The following is a 15,218-nucleotide window of genomic DNA, read 5'->3' as shown; positions in this document are numbered from 1 at the left end:
TAGGGACTCAAGGTCCATATGTCTTTGTATCTGACCACCACGCAAGGCAGTGATGGAAAGCACTGGACATTAGAGCAACATGCTACGAAAGAGATTTTTAGTGCAATTGGGGGCTCTTACCTTCAAAGAATGAAGTTTGCCCAGCATGGGATTAGGATTTGAGGTGAGGCTGGTCATGCAGATGATGCCAGAGCCCAAGAAAGCAAAAATATTGTTTTCAAATGGGAATTTTAAAAAAAGAGAAAAGAAAAAAAAGAAACCCCAATCCTTCAAACAAACAACTACCAAAAAAAAAAAGTGATCAGTAACAAGGAAGTGTTTAGCAAAAATATACTTCCCTGAATTAGTGTCTCCAAAAGTCATCATCTAAACCTAAATTGTGAGAGAAATGGCTCTCAGCACTTCACCCTAAGAAAGCTTTCGGACCAGGACCCGAGTACTATAAATGCCCTCGCCTGATTGGATGTGAAACAATGTTGGGCGGGACTAACCAGGAGCATGCTGCAGTCAGTATAATATTATACCTTTTCTTCAGGGTGGACATGGCAGGAATTTAAAGAAAAAAACCTGGGTTGAGCATCAAGAACCAAAGTAAAGACCTCAAAAAAAAAAAGACAAAAAAACCTGGATTCAGGTTCCTGCTCCAGCATTTACGACCCTGATGAAATCCAGTGACAACGGGGGTTTCAAATTTGCTTTATCTGTAAAATGGAATAAATACCTTCACTAGGGACACAGCAACAGTCTTAAAAGATCAAATAAACTAAGACATATGGCAATGTTTTGTATATTATGAGGTGGCGTGCAAATACAGGGTGTCCCAAAAAACTGTATACCCGCTTTAACAGTGGATAGCTCAATTTTGAAAATGAAATGTCTTTTAATAAGCACTGCCTTTATCATTATTCAAAGTGTGTGTATGGATTGGGGGGGGGCACCCTGTATATTACCAATTGCATCAGCTTTGTGGTATGAATCAATACAGGTACACCTGGAAAATCTTCCCATCATGCCCTGTGCTGAGACATCTGTGTGGTGAAGATGTTGTATGTAAACACTTCTATAAAGCCAGGCCACAGACTGCCTGTCTGGAGCCCAACTGCTGGTCACAAGTTTTTTGTTTTGTCAGGTTGTCAAAATCAAGGTTCCTGATTCTATGAATACCACCAAAGAAGGGTGAAATCTATTAGCTTCTTTCCTATGCAACACAAATATTCTTTGTAAGCTTTTTGGCCTGTGTGTGACTATAGATGCATGCATTGAACTTCCTTTTGCAAAAAAACTGCTATACATCAAGCATGTCAAACTCATGGCCCGCGAGCCGCACACATCAACGAGGCATACCAGCCCCGAGTTTGACAAGCTTGCTGTACTGGGTACGTTCTTGCAGCCATTCCCTATCTTTTGAGCTCATGATGGCGAATTTCCAAGTTGTTCAGAAAGTGTGAGGGCTGGTGGGAGGCGTTCTCACACTCAGAGGGTCTCTCTCCAGAAACGTTGGGAATGTTCTCCGAAGACTTTTCAACAGCATTTGCGCTCTCCGGATTCCTCCCGGGAATGGAGCTGGTAGTGCTGCGTGAGCTGCGAGGGTCGGCTGAAACACTTCCAACACAGCCGGCACTGGAAGGGCCTCTCCTGCGCGTGGATCCGGTAGTGCGAGACGAGGTGGGAGCTCTGGCTGAAGGCTTTGCTGCAGTCGCAGCACTGGAGGGCTCTCTCCCCGACATAGTCGTGCTTCTGCCGGTAGCGAATGAGGTGTGTCCGGCGGCGGGGCAACGCCGGCGGGAGGGCTTTCGCCGCCTCGTGGGCTTGGAGGTGCTGACGAAGGTGCACGTCTTGGACGAAAGCCCTGCCGCAGTGGACACACTCGTAGTAGTCCTGCGGATCAGAGACTCTCACACGGACACTTGGGAACCGGGTGAGAGACGCCCCGGGCGGCTGGTCGCCGGAAGGCGTGCCCTGACGTCCGCTGAGGCACGGCACGAGGAGGAGGCCTTCTCCGAATTGCTTACCTTGATGGGGTTTCTTCCCAGTGTGAACCTGCTCGTGACTCTTAAGGGCCATTCGGGTACTGAAGGTTCTTCGGCAAAATTCACATTTGTGGATGCTGGTCTCTTGGGGGGAAGGCTTGCTGACCACCGGCGGGGGAGGGGTGCCCACCCCGGGAGCAGAACATTCCCGGGGGTCCATTCCCAGCGGACCCCCCGGTGGTTCCGGAAGATCTGAACGTCTCTCAAATTCGTCACTGGCGAGGCTCCTTTCCGGAGCGAGGGTCTTGGGCTCACTCGCCATGACAAGGCACCGGGGTTTCTCCTCGTTGACCTGATTCGAATCCAGTGGATCGTCAGGAGAAGACTCCCCCGTGGGACCTACAGGCCAGGAGCTAGCTACTTCCAGATCCTGCACTCCTGCCCCCAAGGGTGGTTTTTCGACTGGCAGGCTTTGCTCTGGAGGTAGCTGGTTGGTTTCGGGTCCTGTCTCCCAATCTAAAAGAAATGTAGAAGTTCCTCTACCTTTTTACTCACAGAGACACATCATCATCATAAGCAGAAACAGAAGGAAGGGGACACAAAACCAACAGGAGGTTGGGAGGGATTTAAGTACAAGTCTTGCTAATAACCGTGTGGGTTTTCTTTAGAGGAAGGAAGAAGCTGGTCAAAAGGTCGGGCTTGATAAAGGCAACTCCCTGGATGGGACAGAAGCTGAAGCCAAGGAAATGACATGTAAGACTGTAGTTGGGAAGAGACGACCGTGAACACCGTGGCCGCATCCCGGCGGACACTCAGACTCCGGGAGCGGAGCGCGGAGGAAGCAGCAGAGCAAGGAAACAGACTGGGAAGCCATTGGAAGAGGGTAACCGGACCCACCACCGTGAACTTGATTTTGGGAAATGGTCTCTGAAGAAGTCCTGAGCGAGTCCGCTGTTTCCTCGCGCTGCTGCACGACCGGCCGGCCGATGTCTCCGCGTGTTCTGCCAGGTCCCGGTTCAGAGATTACCGCGATCCCGAGCCCTCTACAGCCACGGCTCCAGCTTCCATCCGTTCCCGCCTGCCGCACTTCTGCAGCCGCCCTACTGGTTGCTCTGCTGGTCTTTCTAAAGCCCGTTTTCCATAGAACAGCCGGAGGGATCTTTCTAGAACAGAACTGCCCAACAGAATGCCCTGTGATCACATAAATGTCTGTATTTCTGCCGTCCGATACAATAGCTACCGGCCACATGCAGCAAACACGCACCTGAAATGTGGTCTCTGTGAGTGAAGAACTAAATTTTATGTAATTTTGATTCATGTCCATGTAAGTAACTGCATGTGGCTAGTGGCTGCTACACTGGACAGCACAGTTCTAAGTTGTCAATAACATGATCTCATTCCCTGGCTTGAAACCTTTGAATGCCTTTTCCACGTCTAAACTTGGAACAAAATCCACATCCCTTAACTTATCCCTATGGGGGCTGGCCTGTATCTGTCTCTACGACCTTACCTCCTATCCCCTCTGCATCACTCAGGGGTCCTCAAACTACGGCCCGCGGGCCACATGCAAATACAAATATTGTATTTGTTCCCGTTTTGTTTTTTTACTTCAAAATAAGATAGGTGCAGTGTGCATAGGAATTTGTTCATAGTTTTTTTTAAACTATAGTCTGGCCCTCCAACGGTCTGAGGGACAGTGAACTGGCCCCCTGTTTAAAAAGTTTGAGGACCCCTGAAGACCATCTCACTCTTCCCCCTGTTTCTGGAACACCCAACCTCTTTCCAACCTCAGGGCCTCTGTATATGCTGTTCCCTCTGCCTGCAACACTCTTCCTCAAATGACTGACTGGCTCCCCTTTCTCTCATTCAATTCTTCCTCACTGAGTTCTTTCCTGACCGTCCCATCGTAAGCAGCCTCACCATGTCACTCTGGTTGCTTTACACTCATCTTCTATGACTTGTCTATTCATCTGTCACCTCCCACCCCACAGATGTGGGGTTTTTTTTTGTCTGCTACTGTATTCACAGAGCCTGGGACAGTGCCTCGCCCACCACAGAGGCTCAATAAGTACCCGTGAAATGATTGAAAGAATCTAAGAAGGAATGAACAAGTTAAAGATGAGAAGACAATGGAGGAAACAGAGAAGCAAGCAGAGGAGTCCCCTTGGTGGTCCCTGAGATTTTGTGTATGTGTGTGTGTGTGTGTGTGTGTGTGGAACCCACTTCTCCACCCACCCAGGAAAAGGCAGGAGGCCTGTGTCGAGGATACTGCGCCAGGCACAGCTACAGGTTCGGGGATGGGATGTGACCCAAAATGGATCACTTGGAAAAGGAGGAGGCTGTGTCAAGAGCTTCTGTGGAAAAAGCTGCCCTGCTCTTAACACATTGCGGACCAGGAGTTTTATTGGTAGCTTTACCCAGTGGCCAGATCGGTTTCTATTGAATGAGTACAAAAAATTTTTTACATAAGTGTAAAAGACACGCTTTAAAATGAAATGCCCATTGCATTTTGAAGTTATTTATTACATGTTCTTACAAGCTAATATCATTTTAAAGCAGCGGTTCTCAACCTGTGGGTTATCAACCTGTGGGTTTCGACCCCTTTGGGGGTCAAACGACCCTTTCACAGGGGTCGCCTAAGACCATCGGAAAACACATATATAATTACGTATTGTTTTTGTTGTTTAATCACTATGCTTTAATTATGTTCAATTTGTAACAATGAAAATACATCCTGCATATCAGATATTTACATTATGATTCATAACAGTAGCAAAATTACAGTTATAAAGTAGCAATGAGAATAATTTTATGATTGGGGGTCACCACAACATGAGGAACTGTATTAAAGGGTCATGGCATTAGGAAGGTTGAGAACCACTGTTTTAAAGTATGATACTCTGCAAAACACTGTGTACTATGAAGCGAGAATTCTCACGATCCGTCCGCAATGTGTTATTAAGAAGGGTTTTTGGACACACCCTGGGCTCTCTCACGCTCTCTTTGGACAGGGGATCTGTTGACCGAGTGAAAAGAGAAAATGAAACTATATCTGAAAACATCACGGAGCCCCTAGATCCAACCTTCCCCTGACCAAGACGAAGCTAATAATCCCTCGATGGTTTACGCCTGTTTGTTTGGGTGTGGCTTTCTGTTAACAGCAACTGGCTGACGGGCCGGTTCACAGGGGAGGACTTCATAAAGATGGAAAGCGTTATCACCCTGGAGCCACAGACTTTGGAGAAGGCAAAGTCTAGAAGGTTCTTCTCCTTGAGTCATAAAAGGATGTCCGTAGGGACCTTTTGGGGAAGTTGCACAGCAAGCATGTCAAACTTGCGGCCCGCAGGCTGCATGCAGCCCACAATGAATACTTTTGCGGCCCAGCCAATATAGCGGTATGTAAGGAACATTTTAATAAAAATTTCGTAACTTAATTTTTACAATATCCTGTTATACGTAATTGTTAATAACAAACTACAACGTTCGTTAATGACTGATGACTCTCATTGTGTTGCATTCATCTCCCTTACGTGCCTTACAAGCAAGCGCACCATTTCTCTCCACTAATAGTAGCAGCGAATATTTTAGCAGCTGATGGCCACATCATTCGTCTGGGACTGACTTGTTGGGTGTGCGCAACAGGAAATATTTTGCTTTCGGAGAACGAGAAAAATAGGTTATTTGCATTATGCTTATGAATTTGTGCAGTTATTCAGTGTCTGGTAAGTTCATGTTCAAGGAAAAAAATTAATTTTTATTAAAATGTTCTATTATTGTATGTTAACGACGACTCATTTATTTTAGCCCTTTGTATTCAGTACGTCTCTATCGACATAAACCTACGTTTCTACGAAAATGGAAGCTTTTGTTTTTTTGCAGCCACATACACTTAGACCTTGTTTATTTGGCCCGTGTTAGCCTTTGAGTTTGACATGATTGGTCTAGAACAGGGGTCCTCAAACTACGGCCCGCGGGCCACATGCAAATACAAATATTGTATTTGTTCCCGTTTTGTTTTTTTACTTCAAAATAAGATATGTGCAGTGTGCATAGGAATTTGTTCATAGTTTTTTTTTTAAACTATAGTCCGGCCCTCCAACGGTCTGAGGGACAGTGAACTGGCCCCCTGTTTAAAAAGTTTGAGGACCCCTGGTCCAGAAGGTTCTTTCTCTTGAGTCATAGAAGGATGTCTGTAGGGGCCTTTTGGGGAAGTTGTACAGTGAGTGAGAGGGAGAGAGAGAGTGAAGGCAGGGGTAGAGGATGGAAACCAGACTGTGGGTTAAGGAGGAGGGAGCCTCCTCCACAAGCCCGAGGCACTGGCCTGAGAGAAAGCGGAGGCAGCTGGAAAGGGACGCTGTCTCCCAGCATGTTTCCTGCTCCTCTCGGTTAACGAGGAAAGACCTGTGATTTCCAGCGGGCGAGAGCAAAGGCACCGATGAACGGAGGGTGTGGGGCACTAGAGAAAAGGGAACGAGACCTCCCTGGAGCTGGGCAACAGGAAGAGACGAGCTTCAGAGAGGAGATGGAAGGAAGAACCGAGCACGCAGGAGATGGTGACGCCCCTGGAGCCCGAGGCGACAGCACGTACCAGCCTCCTCCCTGACCTGAGCGGGCTTTGAAGAAGGCTCCCTGACTAACAGTCTCCCCTGCCCCGGCTCCCCCCAACACACACACACACACACACACACCAGACTGACTGGGGGTGGTGCTGTCCTAGGATTTCAGTCTCCACAGGCTTATCGATCCTGCCTCACCTGGACCTGTCTTTGTATCGCCATCTTCCTCCATCGCACCGGACTCCTCCTCTTCCAGCTGTGCGATGATGTCGGGTCTAGGAAACCGGTACCCTGTGGAAGAAGAAGACTCGTGACTTAGGGGCTCTGTTCCGAACCCACCACGCCTCCCAGCCCGAGCTCTAAAGGCTCCGTGAGAATAAGGAAGACGCAAATTCACACAGAAGGAAAATGAAGGCTGTTTCTAACAAGTGTGCCCCCAGGACACTTGTGGCAATGTCTGGAGACATTTTATTTCTTTGTTCGGTTAATCCTCACTGGAGGACATTTTTCCATTGATTTTTAGAGAGTGGAAGGGAGGGGGAGAGACACATCGATTGGTTGCCTCCCGTACAAGCCCCGACCAGGGCCAGGGATCAAGCCTGTAACCGATCTGCTTTGATTGCTTTTTTCAGCCCCTCCCCGCCCCCCGCAAAAAAAAGCTAATGAAAAGAGGGTCCTGGTACTGGCTACAAAAATATTTAGCTTGTGGGGAGCGGTAAACAACTTTGTCTCTGGATGTGAAAAGAGACTGGCAACCTCTGACTCTTACACTTTGAGGCCAGTAGAAGCCTATGGAGCCCCTGCAATTTTCAGCAATTCCTTCTCCCATTCAAAAAATCACTGTGAGGGATTGTGGGAGCATCATCCTGAGACACCAAGGTTGTGGGTTCCATCCCTGGTCAGGGCGCATACAAGAAGCAACCAATGAATGCAGAGACAAGTGGAACAACAAATCCATGTTTCTCTCTCCCTTCCTCTCTTCTCTAAAATCAATACATTAAAAAACAAACAAAACAAAAACATCTGTGAGCCTCCTGTTGTGCCGAGACCACACAAGAGAGTTTAAGGGAGCAGATTCTGGAGTCAAATCCCAGCTCTCCCTCTTTGTAGCTGGGTGGCTGTAGACACGTAATTTAACTTTCCCGTGATTCATTTTCTTCATCTGTAAAATGGCAATAATGATGACAATAACAATAACAAATAGACTCCCCTCCCCCCTCACAGGACTAGTCTAAGAATTAAAATGTGTTCTTTTCCAAGATCATTTGGCTATTTTGGGTCCCTTGAATTTTCATACGGATTTTAGGATCAGCTTATCTGTTTCTGCAAAAAAAAAAAGCCAGCTGGAATGTTGGTAGAAATTGCATGAATCTTTAGATCAGTTTGGGGGGGTACAGCCATCTTAACACTAAGTCTTCTGAACCATGAACATTGGATATATGACTTCTTTTGAGGTCAGAAACTTATGTGTTTCCTCTGTCTATGTTTGCGTCTGACTTTTTTCTCTCTCAGAAACACAAGAGCCCGAAAACGCCAGTAAGTTTGCCAAGATTGATGAAGGGGAGGGAAAGAGCAGGCAGAAATACCTAGAGTGTCAACTCCAGTGGCCCCAGGGCCACTTTCAACAATAAAGATTTAAAAAAAAAGACATGGAAAGTTCTCAGATTAATGCTGACACATATTTAACTGCTCGAAAAGTGTTAGCCAAGTTGTAACAGTGAATTTGACATGGAAATATTGTCTTTGATCTGGGTTGAGACTCACTGACATGGGGGCGAATCACTGTGACTCACGGGAGGACAGAACCAAGGGTGGAGAACCAGGCCAGGTGGCCCGGAGAAGGCGGACTCACCTAGGGACACCAGGCTCCTGTAATTCTCCAGCGTCACCTCCCGGTGGAGGCGCCGCTGAGCAGCACTCAGGGAGGTCAGTTCCTCCGGGCTGAAGTCCACAAACACATCCTGGAAAGTCACCAACTCCTAAAACAACAATCACAGATGCTGGAAACCCAGAAATTATCCGAGGGGCAGGGGAAGGAGCCCGACGAGAGAGGACTGAACGTGAAGTGGACGTGCAGACCAGCGCAAGCTGCTAATCCAAGTGTCCCAATCCTGAGGTCGGGACCTGGCAATGTCTTTTTAAAAAAATATATATTGTTTGCCGAGACCGGTTTGGCTCAGTGGAGAGAGCGTCGGCCTGCGGACCGAAGGGACCCGGATTCGGTTCCGGTCAAGGGCATGTGCCTGGGTTGCGGGCACATCCCCAGTGGGGGGTGTGCAGGAGGCAGCTGATCGATGTTTCTCTCTCATCGATGTTTCTAGCTCTCTATCTCTCTCCCTTCCTCTCTGTAAAAAATCAATAAAATATATTTAAAAAAATATATATATATATATTGTTTAATTGATTTCAGAGAGGAAGGGAGAGGGAGAGAGATAGAAACATCAATGATGAGAGAGAATCATTGATCGGCTGCCTCCTGCACGCTCCCTACTGGGATTCAAGCCCACAACCCGGGCATGTGCTCTTGACTGGAATCGAACCCGGGACCCTTCAGTTCACAGGCTGATGCTCTGTCCACTGAGCCACACCGGCCAGGGCATGCCTTTGTCTTGTAGTCTGACAGAATGGAGTACGTTTCTGAGCCAGATCCTGCTGCTGGTTACTACAAATTTGGGTTGGAGGAATACCCCACCCTCGGGAATCAGAGCTGGGTTGAAATCCTGGCTCTGGTTCTTTCTCATAAGCTTTGTGAGTGTGGGTTAGGGTGAGCCTTAGTGACCCACCCGTAAAACGCAAAGAGCTCAGAACCCGGCCAGATAGCTCAGGTGGTTAGAACATCGGCCTGATACGCCAAGGTTGCAGGTTTGATCCCCTGGCAGGGCACACATAAGAACCAACCAATGAATGCATAAATAAGTGGAACAATAAAAATTGATGTTTCTAACAATAAAACAATAAAAATTGATGTTTCTCTCTTTCTCTCCCCTTCTCTCTCTCTCTCTCTCTCTCTCTCTCTCTCTCATATCATAAATAAATTTTAAAAATTTAAAGGAAAAAACACAAAAAGCTCATAAATATGAAAAGAGATCCAATCTTATTAATAAACAAGGAAATGCAAGTCAAAATGACAAAGTACCACTTCATACCCATTCAACTGACAAAAATCAAGAAGTCTGACAAGACCAAATGTGGACCCTGGGATCTTATAATAGGCTAAGGGAAATGTAAATTGGGAAACCACTTTGGACCCAGAAATTCTATTCCTAGGTCCATATCTGCTCACGTGTGCTTAGAGACAGAGATGTTTATAACAGCGCTATTCGTAGCATCTAAAACGGGGAAACGACCCAAACGTCCACTCATAGTAAAAGAGATAAATATATGTTGGTATAGTCACACAGTAGGACAATATTCCAGCAATACGAACTAATTATCTACAGCTCCACACGACTCTGTATAACTTAAGGTTGAATTTAAAAAGCAGATATTAGAAGACCCATTTAATTGATTTTCCCCATTTGTGTTTTCAGGGAAACATTATGCAAGTCAATGAACATGTGATTTAAACTAGAGGTCACAAAACAAAAATAAATTATCGAGAGGCCAGGCGCGGGCTGCCCAGCTCCTACAGTGAGTTTATTTGGCTCACATAAGTCTTTTAATCTTTTGAAAAAATTCGTATTAGCCACCAACACACAAAAAAATTATATATTTCATATTACTAATTGGAATTTTGGCTTCTTTTTAAAAAATCAGAAGACTGGACCCACATTCTCACATGGTACCATCAGCTGCAGCTGTCATAGCTGCCCTTGGGTGGCGCAGGCACTGCCCCGTTTGTCACAATCCGCCCATTTATAAACCCCTTGTTCACATTACCTGGGCGGCTCCTGTGGGCACCTCCACTGGGGACTCTTGAGACAGACACTGTAGGGACAGAGGGCTGCTTTCAGGAGCATGTTCTCCCAGAACAGTGTTTCTCTACCTCTTTTCCTCTTCGCCATCTTAGATAATTTTTTTTCCTAAACGCCACCCCGCCCCCCCCCATGAATTATTTCTGGTTCTAAAGGAAAAGCAGTGTATTCATTGGATTTTCTTTGAGGTTTCAAAATGTGATGGAACAAGAACATTAAGGAGTGGTTTGGGGGGAGGGGGAAAGAAAGAAAGAAAACCCCACATCAGTATCATATCCCTGAAGTAGCTGCCATTTGTTTCATAAATAAAAAGGAGAATAGTGCTAACCATAGGGTTGATTTGAATAAGCCGTCCCTGCCCTGGTTGGCATGGTTCAGTGGTTAGAGTGGTTGTCCCTTGAACCAAAGCGTTGCAAGTTTCATTCCCGGTCAAGGGCATGTACCTGGGTTGCAGGTTTGATCCAGGCCCTGGTCAGGGTGCGTGCAGGAGGCAACCAATCAATGAGTCTCTCTCACATTGATATTTCTCTCTCCCTCCTCCCCTCTTTTCCACTCCCTAAAAATCAATGGAAAAAATATCCTCCAGTGAGGATTAACAGCAACAAAAAGAGGTAGAAAGAGAATAAATGTTAAAGATATTAGAGTGTGGGACAGTGATAATTACAACAGAGAAAAATAAAGCTGCAAAGGGGATACAAGAGTCAGAAGAAGTTACATGGGGAAGTCAGGGAAAGGCATGTTTACGGGATATTGATATGAAAATGAGGAAGTGGTTCAATTGGATAGGAAAGGCACGGAAACCGGGAAGGGGAGGTGCCCATATTGGAGAACCGAATCAGAAGAAAGCCTGACTCGCCTGGCATCCAGCAGAGGGCAAATCGTCACATGTGTTTGGTTCCTCCTTTCGGTGTTCTTCGGCCTTCCTCTCTTCTGCGAGGATGGGGTCCTGAGCAGGGAAATCTAGAAGGGAGGAGGAAATGACCATGGAATTGAGTCTAGTCTGGCGGCAATCACAGACAGAGCGAGGGGCCTGCCCCTCCCCCTGCACCCCATCCTGCCATGGGAGGTTAATGGCAGTTCTGGATGTCCCATAAGAGAAAGACCGTAGGAATACTTTCTCAGTTCCATACAGCAAGTTCTTCAAAACCTCTCTAGTCACTTCCCAATTCTAAATCCTTTGATGGCTCCCCATTGCCTTCCAAATAGAGTGGAAGCTCCCTCTATGTTAGTGGTTCCCAGTCTCACGATACGCTCAGAATCACCAGGGAATCTGTTTCTAAACTGTAAAATGTAAATACTTATACTTCTAAAGACTCTTGTAAAGATTAACATTACATATGTAAAGCACATTGCGGGCATGAAAAACAATGGCAGCTCTTATTATTAAGCTTTCTATATATATATTTTTTTCAATATATTTTTATTGATTTCAGAGAGGAAGGGAGAGAGGGAGAGAGAGAAACATCAATGATGGGAGAGAATCATGGATTGGCTGCCTCCTGCACGCCCCTCACTGGGGAAGAAGCCCGCAACCCCGGCATGTGCCCTTGACCGGAATCGAACCCAGGACCCTTTGGTCTGAAGCCGGACACTCTATCCACTGAGCCAAACCAGCTAGGGCTCCATATATATTTTAAACAGCCACCACCTTCCGGACAATAGCCTGAACCCTGAAGGCCTTCCTTGCCTGTACTCTCTTTCCAAGTGCACCTGCCTCTTTCTCCTAGGGAGCTCTTTCCTTTCCCTGGAATTCCAGCTCCATCAAAAGCTCTGTGCCTTTGGCCAAATTTTTATTCTCTCTGGAACGATATTCCCCATGTCCACCAGAGGCAGTGTAACACTGTGATTAAAGTACAGACTCGGGCGCCTGCAGGGATCCTGACTGTCAATGATTAATCTTGGGGCCATGGAAAAGTTACTCAGCCTCTTCGTTCTTCTGTCTCCTTGTCTATAGAACAAGAGCTATTAAGAGAAACAAAATTAATTGCTATGCAGAAAACACTTAAATTTGAAGTGCCCAACTTGTTCACTGTATCTTCAAAATTCTTTTAAGGAATGCAAATAACTGCATTAATCACAATCCTTTATTTCTTGCTATGGCATCAGCATGGAGCCATGCATGAGTTTCATGTTTATTTTAAATTGATTCATTTATATTTTTAACTATAACGCCTCTCTCACAGTTTTATTCAAAGGATGATGAGGAGTAAATGGCATTCTTTTCTCATCATTGAAATGCCCTTTGTTCCAATCTAGTAACTTGAGTTTCCAGACCAGCCACATTTTAGCAGAGATTAAACTTCTAGGTCTTGTGTTTCCCACTTTTTATACCCTGTATTTTTGGCTGGGTGTGTTGTTTGGGATAAGAAATGGGAGGAGAGGCCCTAGCCGGTTTGGCTCAGTGGATAGAGTGCTGGCCTGCAAACTGAAAGGTCCCAGGTTCGATTCCTCTCAAGGGCACATGCCCGGGTTGTGGGCTCGATCCCCAGTGGGAGACTTGCAGGAGGCAGCCGATCCATGATTCTCTCTCATCATGGATGTTTCTATCTCTCTCTCTCCCTCTTCCTTTCTCTCTGAAATCAATAAAAATATATTTTAAAAAAAAAGAAATGGGGGGAGAGGAGGACAAAGCTGGAGAGAGGGGCACTCTCAGAGAAATAATATTAAAAGCAAAGTCCAAACACAAAAATGTCTTCCATATCGTATGAGGCAGGTTATACAGGATTATGAAATTCATCCTCTCATTCATTTGACACATTTTTATTCACCTCCGATAACATGCCAGGCATACAGCAGGTGTTCAGTAAGTGGAAACGGCAAGTTGCCTCCTTCCCATCTCACCTTCCTCCCCACATGCTTGGAGCAAGTTGGCCACCAGGGTTCCTGCCTCCTTGCTGTTCCTGGGTCGCCTGGATCTCACCCACGTCTGAACCTCCTGGGGCAGGGTGCTCAGAAACTGCTCCATCACCAGGAGCTCCATCATCTGCTCCTTGGTGTGGGTCTCCGGCTGCAGCCACTGACAACAGTGCTCCCGGATTTGGCTCAGAGCTTGCTGAGGCTCCGTCGCTGAGAGGGACTGAAAATGCCTCAGCTTTTCATGAGAAATTTTCAGGACCCCCGGGTTTCGCCTACAAAAGGGCTGAGGGTTCCTCAAGAGATCCAAGACGTCTGTCACGTGCGCCATCTTTACAGCTCGGTCCTTTGCAGGATAAAGATATTTGAAAAGGCGGGATGCTCCAGAACACACTGTTGTGGAAGAACTGTATCAGAGGAAGAAAGGATACAGGAACGTCGGGGCCTGCAGAAATTACAGAGACAGACTTACAAATGGCCTGCATAGTTAGGACTGGACAGTGGGGTAAAGCTGATCTGAGGCAAAGGAAACTAGCTCATTTCACACAAATATATATTCACAGAGATTTGCACGTCTACAGACATCATGCTGCCTCAGCCCCATCCCCAGGTCTAGAAAATCCACAGGCACAGGCTAGAAATATTTCAGAAATGGCATTGAAAGGAAAAGAGACTTGGATTCCCAAACCACAATGAACTGAACAAATCTGAGGAGCCAGGGAAGAATTTCATTTCAAAATGTAAATGATTTTAAACAACTATATATTATACAGGATGAAGAAAGAGCTTTATCACACATACTAGTACATACTGAACTCATATGCAAAATATATAAAGTACTCATACAAATTGGTAAGAAAAAAGCAGACAATATAAAAACAAAAAGGTTAAGAGATTTGAGAAAAATGGCCAAAAAACATATGAAACAGGGCTCAACTTCATTAGTTAGCAGAGAAATAGGAATTAAAACCAAAGGAGATACCACTACACATTCTCCAGAAAGCTCAAAATGAAAAATAAAACCAGACAATATTAAGTGTTCGAGAGGAGACAGAGCCACAATAGAATGGCATATGTATGCACTGGGACTAGAAACAATTGAGAACATGGATGTATCCTGCTGTTGAGCAAAAGAAACCAGGCTTTTCTTTTTTTAAAGCCCACATTCAATGATTATATTTTTATAAGGGTCAAAAACAGGCAAAATGAGTCTAAGGTGTTAAAAGTCCAAATAGAGGCCTGTCGGGTGTGGCTCAGTGGTTGAGCATCGACCTATGAACCAGGAGGTCACGGTTCGATTCCAGTCAAGGGCACATGCCTGGGTTGCAGGCTCGATCCCCAGTAGGGGAAATGCAGGAGGCAGCGATTGATGATTCTCTCTCATCATTAATGTTTCTCTCTCTCTCTCTCTCCCTCTCCCTTCCTGAAATCAATAAAAATTTATTTTTTTTTTAAAAAAAGTCGGAATAGTGGTTACTGTTGGGACTGGGGGCAGCAGTGGTAATGCCTGGGAGGAGACAACCTAAGGGGCTACTGGAAAGCTGGTAATATTCTATTTCTTAATCTAGGAGCTCATGACATAGACATTGCATGTTCAATTTGTGAATACTGAGTTCTACACTTAGGATTTGTGACCTTTTCTGTATGTATACTTCACTAAGAAAGTTTTAGCTGTTACAGTTGTGGGGAAACATCCAGGTTTAGTATTAAGTGAAAAAAAAGACAGGAAACAAACTTGTACATAGACTATATGCTTAACCATATAAGGCACAGGAAAAGACATTGAAAAGTTAACCAAAATACTGCACCAGGGGCTTATGTATGAATAGTGAGTTTATTAGAGATTTTTACAAGCGACTTTGTACCCTCCCTAAAACCTATCTCCTGATTTCAAAAGTTCTACAACAGGGGTCCTCAAACTTTTT

The 15,218-nt window shown here is 45.7% G+C and overlaps 1 protein-coding gene across 1 annotated transcript; it reads right to left on the bottom strand.

The window, feature by feature from the left end:
* Positions 1-1,521: 1,521 nt before the first annotated feature.
* Positions 1,522-13,624, bottom strand: ZIM2 (zinc finger, imprinted 2). Its single transcript, XM_014536025.1, is given in 5 exon segments — positions 1,522-2,369; positions 6,731-6,817; positions 8,379-8,543; positions 11,299-11,400; positions 13,282-13,624. Coding segments are annotated over 5 exon segments (1,545 nt in total).
* Positions 13,625-15,218: the final 1,594 nt, after the last annotated feature.

The sequence above is a fragment of the Myotis brandtii genome, unplaced genomic scaffold, assembly GCF_000412655.1.
Source record: "Myotis brandtii unplaced genomic scaffold, ASM41265v1 scaffold1554, whole genome shotgun sequence".
NCBI classification, from domain to species: Eukaryota; Metazoa; Chordata; class Mammalia; order Chiroptera; family Vespertilionidae; genus Myotis; species Myotis brandtii.
This window is presented reverse-complemented; position numbering and strand designations above follow the sequence as displayed.